At 52.1% G+C, this 16,883-nt stretch overlaps 1 protein-coding gene across 2 annotated transcripts in view; it reads right to left on the reverse strand.

Moving 5' to 3' along the window:
- Positions 1-2,185: 2,185 nt before the first annotated feature.
- Positions 2,186-16,883, reverse strand: part of LOC308561641 (carboxypeptidase A1) — a gene marked incomplete at both ends in the record, with an annotated part of 35,080 nt that continues 20,382 nt past the window's right edge. The window contains 10 exons of one of the 2 annotated variants that reach the window (XM_081146994.1): positions 2,186-2,373; positions 3,979-4,063; positions 5,045-5,244; positions 5,353-5,443; positions 6,133-6,243; positions 6,438-6,539; positions 7,054-7,155; positions 7,392-7,625; positions 8,064-8,145; positions 8,598-8,662. In XM_081146994.1, coding sequence (XP_081003120.1) covers positions 2,186-2,373; positions 3,979-4,063; positions 5,045-5,244; positions 5,353-5,443; positions 6,133-6,243; positions 6,438-6,539; positions 7,054-7,155; positions 7,392-7,625; positions 8,064-8,145; positions 8,598-8,662 — 1,260 coding nt within the window. Of the gene's footprint in view, positions 2,374-3,978; positions 4,064-5,044; positions 5,245-5,352; positions 5,444-6,132; positions 6,244-6,437; positions 6,540-7,053; positions 7,156-7,391; positions 7,626-8,063; positions 8,146-8,597; positions 8,663-16,883 lie in introns of those variants that run through there. The other variant, XM_081146993.1, reaches the window with a different exon arrangement.

Raw genomic sequence — 16,883 nt, forward strand, 5'->3', positions numbered from 1 at the left:
TTCGTATATGCTACAATACTTTCTAAAATTATTGCTTCTTTTAGCTTTTGTTTTTATAAAATAAAAATTTTCACCAATAGATTTTTTAAAATATGTATCTGCAAACAAAACTAATGCTCTTCCTACATTGAAAATACAAAAGAAAAGTATTAATGACTTCTATGTCTCCATTTAGCACGCATGTGTTAAGTGCCTACTGTGTGCCATGTACTTGGCCAGCCATTAGGGACTAAGGGTTGACGAAAATGATGCAGACCCTGCCCTTGTGGAATTTTCATCCGAGTGCTTCATTCCTTCTTTTTTTCCCACTTTCTTGACTCTTAACTGCTCAGAGCCTTACTTTCTAAACTACACCGTGGGGAATTCAAAATAACTTGCAAGCCTATAATATACAGATTATGAAAGTCATGAGCTCGTTAGTAAGTGTAGAGAACATTCATTCAACAAATATATATTGGACATCTGTATGTCAAGTACTATTGATGGTTTTGGAGCTTGAATGTCAAACGGAGTGCTTCCTACTATCAGGGAGCACAGTTTTAAATTAAGCAGTTTGACCTCTTGAAATCTAAGTAATCCAGTTTTGTAAAATGATACAATTTCTTGCTAACAATATTTTTTCACTTATCAGTCTTTATTAAACAAAAAACAAGATCAGCCTTTTACTTCACCAAATTGCACCATTAAAGTGGGTTTCAACTTATCTTCATAGATTAAAAGGAAATGTTTCCCCAAAAATAACTTGAAGGAAGTGTTTTAAAATCTTTAGGTCATGTTTCTATAAAAACCAAAACACTATTTTATCATGTCTCATATAAGTTTATGTATAGTGTATGTATAGTCAGCTTTATTACTTTTATTTTTTAGAATGTTTGGCAGCAAATATATATATTAAAATAAGAAAACTTCAAGATGAAAATTACCTAAAGTTCCCTTTAAATAAATAAATAAGTAAGTAAGTAAATAAATAAATAAATAAATAAATAAATAAATAAGCATTTGATCCTCAGGTCATTTTATGTGGAAAAGACAAGACTTTTAGTCAATGGAGCTGCGTGCATTGTGACATCCCAACCTGACTGATACAGGAAGAGCTGCCATCCCCACCCCCTTCTCTGCTTGGGGAGCTACCAATCCATCCCCACCCACTTCCCAATGACTTCTTTAGAAAGAAGTCCATCTTAGGTGGGTAGAAATTATGGCTACTTGAGGTATCGGCTTCAGTTAGGATGTGGGAGTAACTCACTGCTCTACAGTCAAACACATTTTAAGAGATCTGGAAAAAACAAGGTAGATTCTTGCTTTGAAAAAAACTGAGATATCCTATATATTGTTGTGCTGGCCACTAATGTGATATGTCAGCCATCAGAATCACCAAGCCAAAGGAGGGAAGGCAAATTCTAGGCTCTGGAGGGTAGGAAGAGGAGAGCCTTGTGTCTGAGAAATTTTGCAAATGTTAAGGAGTGGTCGTGGGTGGGACGGGAGAAGGGAGCGGAGACAGTGGACTGAAAGATCCTGGAAAGGAAGTGCAAAGGTAAAGAAAACTACTTCCATCCCTAAAGGCAAAGTCTGCATGATAAACTAGTTAATAAAATGTCCTGGGATTGGTGTCCTTCATCTTCAGAAAACGATTCCATTTAAACTAATTGCTCTCCTCCAATTTCATTCAGGAGTGGGAGGCCGTATTTGCTTGACAGAAATTTGCCTTGCCTGGCTGCAACATCTCTTTGGGACTGCAGTGGCCACCAATTATTCTATTTCATACTAAAAGTTACTGCTGTTGTAGATGAATGGATCCAACCGGCTAGACTATTGTACTAGCGGAATTCCTCACCACAGCAGGGTGCCAGGCATTTGGTTAGCAGCTGTGACTGCTGCTTGCCACTAAGGTATGAACAAATCACCCCACTGACGAGCTGAGCTCAGGGTGGTCTAATTAAAACAGATGCCACTTGGATACAACTTCACAGGACCTTGGAATGCGGGGGGATTTAGGGGTCATCTAGTCCAACCACCCACACATTTGCAGTGAGGCCTGCAGGAACTAAATCACTCCTGCCCCAGCTTGAAAAAGCAGGCGCACCACATGTGTTCCCACATGCATGTCCCAAGATTCTGTTCCGTGTACACTCAAACTTTATTTGGTTGCCAGAGAGGCTAAAGAAGAGAGAACCGAAGGGCCGGTTCAGTAGGGGTGATTCAGAGTGTGCTCCATGATGGTCTGGAGAGCCAGCCAGGTCTCCTGGGCCGTGGGGATGATCTGGGAGGCTGGCAGCAGGAAGCCGTAGCGCCCAGTGTCACGGAGCTCGAAGGTGTAGGAGTACTTGATGCCCTGGTTGTAGGTCCAGTCAATGGTGCCACCACTGGCTCGGTCTGGGGCAGGGACAGAAACGGGAGAGCAAAGGTCAATGACATTGAAGCATTTCCCTGGGCCCAGCTGATGGTCCAAAGCCTCTGCAGTGTTGACTGGAGTCAGCGTCTACGCAGTGCCTGCTGTTGGCCAGGCAGCCCGGCTTCCTCCCAAGTAGCTCCCCTGAAGGTTCTCAGCCCAAGAAGCCCAGGGAGGTGGACCAGCAATGGTTCTCCTCTCCCTGGGGGATGTGAGGAAGTTCCTGCCATTGCAAAAGCCCCACTGAAAACCACCTGAGTCCTCCAGGAGCCACTTTGGTCAAGCCTCCAAATGGACCAGAGTTACCCACTTGGGTAGCCAGGATTTGTCCCCCGGGACTGTGGTCTGCTGGGGAGAGTGCAAAGGGCCAGAGTCAAAGCAAAAATTCCTTGTCTGTCTCTCCAGAAGAAACTTGGCCCAGATTTGCAGTTACCAAGCAGTTAGGAAGCTGCTTTCGAATTGGGCAGGGAAGAGGGAGGCGGCTGCGTATCAGAATTTAACTTGACAGCATTGAATGAAGCAAAAACCTTCGACTGAGGGTTGAAACAGTTCCCAGAGAAGGCCTGGAGTCTGAAAGCAAGGCCAGCCCTGGGGAAGACTGCGACCCAGCGCCCGGGCAGGAAGTATGTGAGAAGGGCGAGCCGCAGCCCCCCACCCCGCCCCCTCTGACCCTGTCCCCTGCTTTCTCAGTGCTCCCACCTCCTGTCAGCTGGTAAACTTGGTGCATTTCTTCAGGGCCCCACAGATGTGCCTGCACCCCACCTGTCTGCAACTCTGTGCTCTCACTCGGCTGTAGCCACTAGGGCCTCTGTGCTATTCCTGCTATTCCCCCAACACTGGGCCAAACCACGTGGTAGGGCCTTTGTTCTAGAAGGTTCCTCTGTCTGGAAACTCTTCGCTAGATAGATAGCCTCTTGGCTCTCTCCCTCATTTCCTTCAACACTTGTCCAAATTTCACTCTCATTCAATGAGTCCTCCCCTTAACCCCCCGCCCACGCCCACCCCCAGGTTCCTGAGTCCCCTCACCCTGTTCTAGTTGTCCTTTTACTCCCTAGCATTTATCACCTAACACACAGTATCACTTACTCATGGTCATGGACAGTCTCCCCGGCTAGAATGTAAATTTTTTTATCTACGCTTATTTTATTCCCAAGCATGTAAAACAAGGCCTAGTGCATAGTAGGTGCTCAGTAAACATTTGCTGACTTGATTTCACTCTGTGTGCCAGTGTTCCTCCCACGGGCACTGCATATATAAGTAAGTTTGGGAAAGAGAATATATTCTCCAATTGAAAGGCATTGCAGAAGAAGGACTTTTCAAGTTGAATTTCTTGGTGATCTACAAATGCCAGCAGAACCCTCCACCTTCTCCGTGCATGAAGCTGGACTTAAGCCCAAGACAAGAGGAGGACAAGAGTTCCCAGAGGAACTGCTATGTCTCTTTGAAGGTATCAAAAAAGGCAGAGAAAGCACTGCCCACTGAGCGGCAGTTATCAGGCAGGGTCAAGGGCCATTCTCCTTGCCCACGTCCCCGGACCTGGGCACCCTTGACCAACTGAGGTCACCCACAGAGACCATGCACCCACTTACAAATTGCTTTGATGATGCTGCCGTACTTGAACTTGGTCCCATACAGAGAGGCCAGGGCCGTCACAGCAGACTTGGCCAGCTGATCCTGGAGAAAACGCCAAGCAAGACAAACCTGTCATGGCCCAGAACAGCAGGGCCAGGGGAGCCCAGGGGCTGACAGGGTGACCCAGGAACATGCACCATACAGAAGCAGGTCCCCAGCGGAGAACACTGGGCCTGCAAGGGTGTGGAGGGCCAGCTCCCGTCCAAGCTCAGCGGCCCATGATCCTCTGACCCTGCAGGATGCCCGGCTGGCACTTCGCTGCCTTTTGGTCATCCTGCAGCCCCAAGTGTGAACTTGAGGTGTAAGCGAGCCCTTCCTCTCACTCTGTCATGTGACAGAAGTGACTCAACCACTCTGTGCCTCGGTTTCCCAGACAGAAAGTAAGGCTAGTCTGCCTTGGCTGGTTTGGCTCAGTGGTTAGAGCACCAGCCTGTGGACCCAAGGGTCGCAGGTTCGATTTCCCATCAAGGGCATGTACCTCGGTTGCAGGTTCCATCCCCAGCCCGGTTGGGGCACATGTGGAAGGCAACCAATCGATGTGTCTCCCTCACATCAGTGTCCCTCTCTCTCGCTCTCCCTCCTTCCTCCCTTCCATTCTCTCTGAAAAGCAATGGAAAAAAATATCCTCAGGGGAAGATTTAAAAAAAAAAGTGCCCGGCCGGGCGTGGATCAGCGGTTGAGCGTCAACCTAGGATCCAGGCGATCGGGGTTCGATTCCCAGTCAGGGCACATGCCCGGGTTGCGAGCTCGATCAATGACTCTCTCATCATTGATGTTTCTATCTCTCTCTCTCTCTCCCTCTCCTTTCCTCTCTCTGAAATCAATAAAGATATATTTAAAAAAAAAAAAAAAAGTAAGGCTAGTTTATCTTGCCAGTCTTCCCAGGCCACCGGGGGCCCAGGGAGGAACAGAGCGTTAAAAATCGTGCAGGCACTCGTGCCTTAAGCAGATCTGATGGACAAAGCCCTAGGCCTGCCCAAAGCTGCCTTTGGGAGAGGAGGGCAAGCAGGGGCGAGCACATACCAGCTCAGCCTGGTCGGCGGCTGGTTCTGTGGTATAGCCATAGGGATAGAGGAGGAGCTGGGAGTAGCTGTGGATGGAGATGAAGGCCTTGATGTTCCCATGGTTCTTCACAAAGTCCACGATGGACTTGACCTCCTTTTCGGAATTGGCAAACTTGCCATGGTAAGTCTCCGAGCAGGGGTTGCTGCTGGCTCCGGCCTCTGCGGGAGGAGAGAGGGGGTCGTTGGCATTCCTTACAGCGACAAAGGTGGGTGGGAAGGCATTTCCAGTGGTCCCATCCCTGCTCCCCAGAGCACACTGGGCCTTACTCCCAAAGCCGGCGTCCCAGTTCCGGTTGGGGTCCACCCCAACACAGGAGGAGCCTGCTGTGATGGATCGAGTCTTGCGCCACAAGCGGTTCTGAGGAAGGAAGGGGACACTTGTCAGTCACCATCACCGCGCTAGCCTGGGGCTCAGAGCCCATAGGGAGCAGTGTGGGCTGGAGCGGCCTCGATCAACACAAAGCACCCGATCCGGAGCTCGGGTGTGGACACAGCACGGGATCAGAAACCACTTTCAACTGGTTGTCAGGGAGGAAGGTGTCCAAAAGGGGGTCTTGGTTGAGGGAGAATGGAGGAGACAATGGATGGCATTTGGCCAGAGGTTCTTCTGGTGGAAAGTGAAAATGGCCTGAGGTGCCCCCACCCCCATACACATTTGATTGGTAGCATGAAGTACCTGCCATAAAAATAAAATAAAACTAGGAAGTAAGGACTGGGGCAGTGGGTCTCCACTGGGACAGTTTTGTCCCCCCACACCCGGACACGTGGCAATGTCTGGAGACATTTTGGTGGTCTCAACTGGAGGGTTGCTGCTGGCATCTCATGAGTACTTGTCAGGGTGTGCTAAGCACTCGGCATGCACAGGACAGCCCCCCACAAAGAATTATCTGCCCAAAAAGTCAAGAATGCCAAGGTTGAGAACCCTGGTCTAGGGAGGCAAATCTATTTGCCCTTCCCTTGATTTCTGGAGCTTGAGCATAAGGACAAGTGACTTGGTCTCAGGGACCAGAGCCCACCCTGCTTTCCCCAAGAAGAGAAAGCGTATACCTTGCTGTGGGTGAAGGCAAAACCATCAGGGTTGGTGACAATCTCCAGGAAGATGTCCATTTTGTCAAGAATGGCGGTGAAAGCAGGGTTTTGGCCATAGTCCTGTGTGATCTGGTGGGGGTGTTGGAGGCAGAGAGGCAGAGTGGGCCAGGTCAGGCACCCACCCTGCTAGAGCAGTAGACACCTGCCCTCCGCCTCCCTCTGCGGTCACCGTTTCAGGATGGGGAGGGGAGGCCAGGGCTTCTGTGAGCCTCAGACACCAGTGACCCACTGGGCCAGAGCCCCCCTCCGTTCCCCAGGCTTACCTTCTTTGCAAACCAGATCCCGCTGGCCTGAGTGACCCACTCCCGGGAATGGATACCAGTGTCGATCCAGATGGCGGGACGGTTGTTTCCCCCAGTGCTGAACTAAGCGAGAAGAACAGAGAGGTGGTCCAGGTGGGGCCTGCTCTCACCTCCTTGAAGGGAAATGCACCCGGGCCAGAGGCCACCTGCTCTCTGGGTATCACAGGCTGAGGGGCCATCACTGAGGCGGGGACTGGGGGCGTGGGCTGGACGGGGACCCACAGAACTTGGCCTCCTGCCCTCAGCCCAAGCTTGGGACAAACATGATTCAGCCAGACCTCCAGACCCCACCCTGTTCCTCCGTCGGAGATCACAAACAATACATGTTATCTGGATTACCCCAACTCCAGGATAATTTCCACGTGTGACACTTGATTGGAAACACTTGGGTCACTTAAAAGTTTAAATTGTGCGTACAGATATGCACACACCTAGGCCAGCATGGAAATTCAGACCTTCCCAAATGTGGGCTCGGGGAGTTGGTAAACAGTGTGCCCATGGGCTCACCCTACACACACACGTGGGCGCCCATTCTTGCACACGTGCCCGTGTACACCCACAGGCAGGCGCCCATTACCTTCAGCACGTAGATGGGACGGCCTTCAAAGGTGCTGCCGATCTGGAGCTTGCTGACCAGCTGTGGGTGCTCAGCCACCAGCATATCCATGAAGCCATAGATCTGAGAAGGGAGAGGGTGGAAGGCCAGCTTTAACGGCTTCCAGGTGCCCAGATGCCTCCCTTATCAGCTCCATTAGCCAGCCAGCTGTGAGCCCTGCAATATGGAAGAGCCACGGCCCAGACCTCCCAGGCCACACGGAGACGGGCAGGTGCCACCCACACCCAGGTTCTGGCCGGATTCCGCCAGCCTGACGCAGAGCCTGGTGCCCGTGGGGCCTGGCCCCAGAGGTCCCTCACCTCCTCCAGGGTGTGGTAGGTGGCATAGTTAAAGGTGTCGGTGGAGGCGGCCCGGGCCTGGAAGGCAAACATCTGCTCCTCTTCTTCGTCCAGCAGCGACTGCACGTCCTCGATCATGACCGTGTACTCGATGCCATGGGCCTCCAGGAAGACTTTGACAGCCTGGAGGCTGGGGAAGGGCACTCGGACATCGATGGGGGAGCCAGGCTGGGCAGGGCCCCGCCAGAAGTCCAGCTGCGGAAGACAAGAACCACCCTGTCACAGCGGGCTGGGGAAGGGCCAGCCTGGGAGGGGGTGCTGGCTCCAGAGTAACCCTTATAATTGGGGGCGTTAGGGGCAGAAGGTGAAGGCAACCCCTGGGCACAGGACAAAGTCCAGTATGGTCAGAGAAATGGCCCAGGAAGCAGAGTGGGGTGGGGAGCACTTTGAGACAGCAAGGGAGGGAAAGCTACTGGAACGGGGACCCCCCCCCCTTTGCTCAAATGCTCAAGGACACCAAGATTCAGGAAGTGGGGGGTTAATCCCTTCCTAACAGGGATCAGTCCCATGATTCCTTTCTGGGAGGCATGGAAGAGATAGCCCAGGCTCCAGTGGTCGGTGGGGGCCAAGGGTGGGCCCAGCTGGTCTGAGAGGTACCCTGGGGCCTCAGGGAGGGCTCCTTTGTCCTCTGACCTGCAGGTGCTCCAGATCCTCCAGCTCCGTCACCTTCTGGACCTGGGCTTCATCAGCCACAGAGATTCGGAGCACCTGGTGCCTGGGCAGAGCAGGAGGGGAGACTGAGGGTCTGAGAAGCCCCTATTGGCCATGCGAATCCCCAGGGTGGGAGAAGGGCAGAGGGGGCCTAGAAACCCTCAGTCCTCAGGCTGAGCAGGGGGAAGCACGAGGGGTCTAAGCAATAGATGGCCTGGGCTCCTTAGAGCCTTCTGGACACTGCTGATGTCCCCGATCCCAGTTTAGACTCTACGTCTCTCTCCAAAGCCAGCCAGACCTCCTCCTGTATCCTCTCCTAGAAATTCCTCCTCAGAGCTCAGACATTTCCAGGGCTCAGGAGGCTGTCCTGAGAGACAGACCCCTCCTCAGATCTGGTCCCTGGTCAGCCTGCCTCCCAGGGCGTGTCTGTCTGTCCATCTCCCCCAGTCAGTGGCTGGAGGCTGAGTCCTCCCTATCTCCCCTCTGAGCACCCCCTCCTCCTGTCCACACCCTTACCCCACAAAGTCCTCTTTGCCAAGGACAGCCCCTAGCAGGGCACTCAAAATTAGCAACGCCCGCATGCTGAAGGCAGTTGGGAAGGTCAACTGAGACTGAAGAAAGATCCTGGGGCCTTTTAAACTCTCCCAGGACAGAGGTCTCCTGGCTGTGCCTCCCCCTTGCACCTGGACACTGTCCCACGGGAAGGGAGGGTGGGAGTCCTGAGCTCTGATACCTTCTCACCCTTCCTGATAACGTGGCAGGGAACAGGGCAGCTGGAGAGATAAGCTGGGTCTCAATCCTTTGGCCAGGAAGGGCCAGCCTGGGCCTGAAGGTCAGCTGGGGCTTCGGGCCCCCAGCTGGAACCCTGCTCGCCCACAGCCCACAGTGCTGAGCCCACAACCCCAGCACCCACCGGTGGCCTGGGCAGTAGAGAAGGAGCCAGGACTTTGGAGTAGCCACACCAGCGGGGGCCTTGTGCGAGCACCCCCTTCTCCCACATCCCTGAGTGCCAGCTAGTTTGTTCTTGTATCAGAGCAAGCCAGGACCCTCTACCCCGTCCAGCTCCTGTACCTGCTGCTCCAGGCCACCCTGGCTCTGTCCAGGGCTCTCCCTACCCTGTGCATGGCACACCCCCGTCTGGGTTTCAGCCCCTTGAAGGGCACTTCCCAGCCCCACTCCTAGCAGCCTCGGTGGCCTTGTGGAAGTCGGGCCCCAGCAGCAGCAGCTGGGGCAGGAGCCCAATTCTTGCCAGCATCTCCCTCCACCCCCACCCTATAGGGCTCTGGGATCAGGATTGCCCTGGATGGGAACTGTAAACAGATGTCATCTGAGTAGACAGTGTGGTGGTGAGAACCAGGGCCAGGCCATGGGGACTGCACAGTGTACAGGAGAAACTGGAATTCACAAGGAGGAATTTGCTCTGGCTCTGGATGCTGATCTCATTGCGGAGACATTTAAGGAAAATCCACCCTAATCCACAGGGGCCCCCAGCGGTTCCCTGCACCATCTGAGGGCCCTGCTCTATGTCAGAGTCTCGGGCTTGGGAGCTAACAACAGCCAAGGTTGCCCTTTCTGGTTTCCATCTGTTCCCTCTGCCTCCATATCCCACCCCCTACCTGGGCAAACCTCCTATGCCAAGGCAGAGTGACCCCATGACATTTACCCACAGCTCTCTCCTGCACCAGCTCCGGGAAGATGACAGAACACTAAACCCACCCTCCACAGACGTTGCGCCTCCATGAAGACTTGCTTCCCACTCCGGCAGCCTCCAGGCCCACTTCTCCCAGAAGCTTCCTCTGGCTTCTTTCTCTCTCGCTTGCCTGCCCCTTCTCTGAAGTCTCACCCTTGTGTTCATTCATCCTTCTGGGCAGGCTGTGCTCCACTGTGGACTGATGCCCCAGAAGACTGGTCCCTGATCTCAAGGATCACGGTCCAGCAGGGAAGTCAGCAGGAACCAACTAATCCTCGGATCCTCCAAGAAGCTGCCACCAAGACAAGACTAGACATGCCAGAGATTCATGGGGAGAAATGCCCACGGGGGATAAAGAGGAGGGATCGGGAGAGGCGGGAGAGCCTTCCCCAGGTGCCAGGTCTGACTCCTGGGAATGGAGCGGGGAAGGAGGGGGGGTTGGGCAGGAAGAGCTCAGAGAGCAGCACAGGGCTGAGAGCATCTCGAGGGGCCCGTGTGAAATCCTCGAGCCAACATTGCGATCGGGTTGGGGGGGGGAGCCCTGGGCACTGCTGCTGGCTCTGCTCTGGCACCAGCTGGCAACAGCCATGGGAAGTGTGGCCTCATCGCAACATGGCAGTGGGGCCACCAGTCAACCATGCTCCCCACCGACTGGTGCCTGATCTCAGAGAGCTCGTGGTCTGGTGGGAAGGACACAAGTAACCAACTAACGTGCTGGTTCGCCGACAGGTCTTACAAGACGCTGTGGCCCAGACAGAATTAGACACGCGAGAGACTCCCCGGGGATGCTCTCTCCGCTGCAGGAGGCCTGAGCAGCGCGTTTTCTGTGATATGGCGTGAAAAGTGCCAGGAGGGCTCTGGACTCAGCACTATGGGTCCACACGGGAGGGTCCGGGGAAGACTTTACCAAGAAGGTGACATTTCATCTGTGTCTTCAAGACAGGATTTGCCAGGCAGGGAAGGGAGGGGTGCTTATCACACGATCCAGTGCTTGAACTCAAACACACTAATTCCTCCTACATTGCTGGAGTGTTATTTCTATCTCCCCAGAGAGGCTCTAAATTTCCTCCGACCAGGGCCTGTCTTGCAGGCCCTCATATTCTCCTCACCTCAGTGCCCTGCAGTCTTTGCAAGCTTTCCAGTCCGCCCCCCACCAGGAAAGAGGGTTTTGTAGAGCCCTTCTTTGGCCTGCATTATAAAAACAATATTTATTTTTCTATGTCTAAATCTAAAGCTGTCCTATAATTTCTGACTCTGTTTTATGTACACTACACATGTTTGGGGTGTTGGTTCGTTCTTAGGCCTTCTGTGAATTCCAGAAAAGACAAGCCCATGGGAAAAGGGAGGAGGGGTGGGAAAGAGCACAGCCTCCGTGAGAGGGCCTCTTGCAGCCTCCAGCCAGCAATCTAAGGTATCCAAGAGTCATATAATCTATTTTCTTGCAAAGCTGGAAAAGATTAATTCAATGCTGTAAACAAATTAGGGCCTTCACTGGCAGGAAGCTGAGGAATTGGGTCTCAGGTGGAGACTAAACCTAATTCCCCAGGTTTTTCCAAAGCACCTCAGGAAGCTGAAAATTGCCTCTCGGTGAAGGCCAATTTGCAAGAACGGGTCCTGGGACAGAGGGCCACAGCTCTGCCTTCACGTCCCATGGGCTTGTCTCAACATTGGTCCATAGCAAGAGCGAAGGTGAAGGCCATTAGGCTGAAAGCTGGGGGAACAGGCGGAGAACCAAGACCTATTAGCATGAGAAAGAAACCACCAGGCTGGCATCTAGATTCAAGGACAGGTGACCGGGCAAGTGCCTGAATGCAAATAGACAGAGGCTTGCTGTAGCCACACTGACTGGTGTTCACAGTGTCCCTCCCTTCTTCCTGGCAGAACAAACCCAGACTGTGTGCAGGCCTCACCCCTCAGAAAAGTCACTGCATTCCTAGTGCAGGGACTAAGTCTAAGCTCCTTCTAAGACAATTGAGGAATCCCATTCTTTTCTGCAAGTGATTGGTTTAGGGGTGGGCATGTGACTCAGCTTTACCGATGAGATGTGAGAGGAGGCCAGCGAAGAAGTTTCTAGAAAACGAATCCTCACTCTTGAGAAAGACACGCCTTTCTCTGGATATTGTCAAGTCTGTTGCCCCTCCTTAGGACCATGTGATATAAAAGAATATACATTTCCTTTTTACTAATCAGGGTTTCTGTTGTTGCTGTAAAAAGCATTCCAACTGATGCACTTATTTAGCTTTTAAGTGCTTGTATTGTCAGGAGACAATACAATTTTAAGCCCAGGGAACATTTATGGGACATGGGGAAAGGCCCCCCCCCCCCCCCCCCGGGCAGACAGTCCCTGGTCCTCCCAGCAGAATGCCTCTGTGCAGAGCACAACCTGGACAACTACTCATGATAGCCCTGTGGCCAGAGAATGCCCAAGCATGGTAAACAGAGTCTCTGAGACAAGGCTCAGAGACCCTCCAACCAAAACCTAGAGAATAGGTTGTTAAAGGGGAAGAAGAAGTCCCTGTGCCCATATTAGGGACCAAAGGGGACAGTGGACTAAGGAGATTCTTGCAGAGAGCACAGACCAGTGCAGTCAGACTGGCTGGATCCAGCAGAGGGTGAGATTTCAGCTGTCTCCCTTTGACCAGTGTGTTTAAGGTTGTGTGTGGCACAGTGTGTGTATGTGAAGAAAAGCCTTTGAGAACTTAGGGCGGCCAAGAGGTTGACTGTAAGGGACACCCCATCTCCCCCTTCAGTATCATTCTCCTTCTGATAACAGCACCTCCGTTTCCCTTCCTCTGAGGCTCTGTGATCCAGGTGGCCCTTGCCAACCACACCCACCCCAGCTCTAGGGATGAGCCAACAAATTCCTTTTTTTCCTTAAGCATTTTCAAGTTGGTTTCTGTCACAGGTGACTGAAAAACTGAGCAGCAACACAAAGACATTCTCCACCTTCAGAAGAGAGCAAAGTGGAAGAAGGAACGCCTTCTAAAGCCCACAAACCCACTATGTGATTTCAGGCAGGGCACTGTCTCAGTTTCCTCATCTGTGAAACGAGGAAGTTTGTCAGAATGATCTCCATGGTCCCTTCCAGCTGTGACACTTTATGATTTTAGGACATTTGCAATTTTTTTAGCCCCAAATGAATCACAGCTGTGGAGGCTGGTTGGGACAGAGAGAGGCTTTCCAGGATTGTGGGGAGATCAGAATAGAGCCCCAGGGGCCCTGAGCCGGCTCGCATGGTAAGTGCTCCCAGGGCAGTGTGGGTCAAGAGGGGCCACATCCTGCTGAGGCTCAGATGGGGGTCGTGGGCTTGGGGGTGGCTGGGAGGCCGGGAGGAGGGAGCTCTGACAGGGGCCTCTCTGAGTTTTGCTTTCAGAGCCAAGTGCCCAGAGCCTGCTGGTTTGTTTGCTTTGAGGCTGCAGAACTGTCACTTTAAAGTGGCCAGTGGTGCTTGTCTCCAGAAGGGGGCCAGGAGTTCTCTGTTGAAGAGTCACCTGAAGAGAGAAGAGCTCCAGGGGGTCTTTAGGAAACATCAAGTCCCAGCACAGACATCTGGAAGAGAGGAACTGAGCAGGAATGGCCCACAGTGTACAAGGAAAACTGGGAGAGGGGAGGCTTGCTTCTTACTGCTCCTGAGAGAGAAACTGGGGAGGGGCTTTCTTGGACTTGGGGGGCAGGATGGGCTTCCCCTGCGATGTGGGAGCAGGCAGAGGGTCATGGAGAGTGAACTCCGTGAACAGGGCCTGCCTCATGAAAAGACAGGAAACAATTCCAACACCAGCATCCAGTAGAAGTGTTCTGCTTTCTACATTGTTTTTGCCTTCTGTATTTCCACGTAAAATTTTGTGAAATGTTACCCTGTGGTCTTAGCTAGGCTTTGGGGAATGGGGGGAGGTGAGCTGAGGGGCAGGAGGGTGGATGGGGAGCCACAGAGCTTAGGGAAGCTGGTTGGGGGAGAGCAAGGGGCCAACTCCAGACCCCTGGGGGGGCGGGGAGTCCAAGGAGGGACAAGCCGAAAGAATGGATTTGCAAAGCAAGTCCTCATTCCAAGGACTGTCCCAAGTACTCAGGGAAGGAAAGCCGCCGGAGGCGCAGCAGGCTGGAGTTGTGCTTCAGGACACCACCCCCTCCCAGAAGACACTTATTTGCCCCCTACCCCCAGCTCCAGATGCGATGTGGCCTCACCAGTCTGTGGGACTGACAGGCCCCATTCGCTGGATTCTCTCTCAGCTTATGCTAAATGGCTGCCTGGGCCTTCTTATGTTTCTAGAGAAGCCCTTTTTTTTTTTTTTTTAAATAAAGATGCTTTTTTAAATTAAAAAAAATTTTTTAATTTTTTTTTTTTGTAAAGTCATTTTCTCCCTGGCCTGTCTGGGGCTGTCAGAGGGGAGACAGGGAGGCTGGGGGTGCACCGCACCGACTCCCCGGGCCATGGGCCTGGGCCTCCGCCCGCCGCCCTCACACGGGCCCCTTTCACATTCCACCGCCGGCCGGGTTTGTTTTTTTAAGAAAGCAATAACCGCAGCACATTCACTGTGGTTCTTTATGGCTTTCCATATGTATAATCGCTCTTTCTCCCTTCAGTTTTTCCAGTGTTTTTTTCTTTTAAATAAATGCTCATAAATTTTACTGGTGAAAGGATGAAAAAACAAACCTAAAAGGAGCAGTTTGTTGGGAGGGAAAAAAAAAAACCCTAAGCTGAATGTAGAAAAACTGAACTCCTGTTTAGCATTCTATACCTAAGAAATACATATTTTTGAAAGTTAAGGTTTTATGAAAAAGGCGTTATTCTGCAATATCTCTAAAGCACGCGCGTGTAAGCCTCGAGCTCTTATTTGATGAATTAAACCCCCACCATCACCGCCTGGGGCTTGCTGAGGAGACCCCTCAGTCCTGGGAGGAAGACCCTGCCTTTATTTCTCCAGCCACTGGGTTCACGTGGGACGTTGAGTAAGTCGGACGATCCAGAGGCCCCCAGACTTTATATAACTACAAAACGAGGGGGCTGGACTAGAAGCTTTTAAGGACCCTTTCATCTGGAGAGTTCAGTGGCTTATAATTCAGTCAGTCACTTGATAAACTAGAGCAGAGAGCCTGATCCGGGGGCCCCTTCCGAGCAGCTGCAGCAGGCTCTGCTGGCTGCCTCCCGACGTCCATTCTCCCGGCCCCCTTCCCAGCAGAGCTCCAGTTTTCATGTGGGGCAGCAAGGTGCCCAGCTATAGCTCTCCCAGCCTGCCTCGCACCCGGGCATGGCCCCCCGACACAGTCCCAGCCAGAAAGATGGGAGTTTAAATCCATGGGTGGGCCGAGTCAGCTGGCTCACATTTTTTGCCCCTTGCCTTTCCTGCCTGGAATTCAGTTACACTTTGGAGGTCGACTAGGGGCCAAAACGGTAGCAGAGTGGCAAACAGAAACGGCCCGAGGGGTCTGGGTCCCCAAATACAAAGGGGTCGCTGAACTAGCCTGAAACTTCCCACCTCGGGTGACTGTGACAAAAAGGAGCCCCTGATCTGGCTAACCCACTGTAAAGTGGGTTTCTGTCACTTAATGCTAAACCTAGTCCTAATTTGTACTAGGCCGAGGGGGAAAAACAATCCTTTAACAAGCATTGAGTACCTACTGTGTGCCTGATGAAACTGAGTGAGGGTAAATAACCCAGGCACATCCCTACCCTCTCAGAGATCTCAAACTGGTGGTGCAGACAAACAATAGCAAATAGACAGAGATCAATTATTATTATTGGTGGGGAGGAAATAAATAAGGCCTTGGAAAATAGAATAACAGAAGGTCTGCTTCCAGTGGGTGGGCCTAGAAGGATCAGTGAGGAAATGATGCTGTAGCGGGGGTTAAGGAGTGGGCTGTTTGAGGAAGGGTATTTCAGACAAGAAGGAACAGCCCATGCGAAGGCCTCTAGTTGGGAAGGAGCAGAGGAACGGAGAGGAAGCCTGTGAAACGGAGCTGGGCAGCGAGGTATGGAAACAAGAGGGAGAGGTAGGCAGGGCCAGCCATGCAGCGCCTGGGGCGGGTTTTATTTTAAATCATTGAAGGATTTTTAAGGAGCAAATTGCCTTTTTAAGAAGGCACGCACATGAAAAGCAGTTTCAGCCCCAATTTTTGTGGGCTGTTGGCTGCACAGAGATCTTGCCAACATGGCTGTGAGAACAAGTTCCAGGCCCATTGTCCTCAGGGGCTTTGGGCGTGTGACTCAGGTTCACCTGAAGGCCAGTCCCAGGCTTGCCACTCAGTGGCTGTGTGCCCTTTTGTCACTATCCTCTCTGAGCTCCCTCATCTGAAGACAGGGACAGTGACAGTCCTACCTTTTACAGCTGTGAGGAGGCAATGTGTTGAATCCTGTAACGCACTTGGAACCATGCCTGGCACATAGTAAGCGCTAGAAAAGGGTTTATTATTTTCATTGTTTCTGGGAAACCCACCAGGGTCCAGATACTCCTTCCTCTAGGGCAATGCTTCTCCAATGTTAGCATCACCAGGGTCCCATCCCCAGAGATGCTGATTCAGTAGGTCTGGGGTGGCCCGAGAACTTGCATTTCCAAAGAACTTCCAGGTGATACCGATGCCTGTGGTCTGCAGACCACACTGCTTTAGTCCAGGACCCACGCAGCCCTTTGGGAATATTTTGGAGGACAACTGGCCCCCCACTGTTGTAGCCACCTTCAGCCCTAATGGACCATGGTAGAGGGAGGGAGACCCAAAGCCCCAACTCCCCCCTGGAAGATTCAAACACGTTCCCTCTAGGAGGCAGGAGAGCAGGGATGAGCGGTCCTCAGCCCTTAAGGGACCTCAGAACTCCTGGGGCCGGTGGTAGGAATGCAGGATTGAGGAGTCTACCCCCAGAGATTCTGTTTCAGCCTGAAGGTAGAACCCAAAAATATTCATGTTAAATGGCTCCCCATGAATTCTGCTGCAGGTGTGGCCAAACGGTGGTTTTGTGACACTGGTTTTGTTTTCAGACAAACCCAAGTTCAAATGTCCTCCCACCACTTTCCATCCATGTGGCCTTGAATGGCTTTTAAAACCTCTCCAAATTGTGCTTTCCTTATCTGAAAAATGAGATTATTAATACCAATACTATCCTCCCCATGAGGATGAAATAA

This window comes from Miniopterus schreibersii (assembly GCF_964146895.1).
Source record: "Miniopterus schreibersii genome assembly, chromosome: 9".
In the NCBI taxonomy this organism is placed as follows: Eukaryota; Metazoa; Chordata; class Mammalia; order Chiroptera; family Miniopteridae; genus Miniopterus; species Miniopterus schreibersii.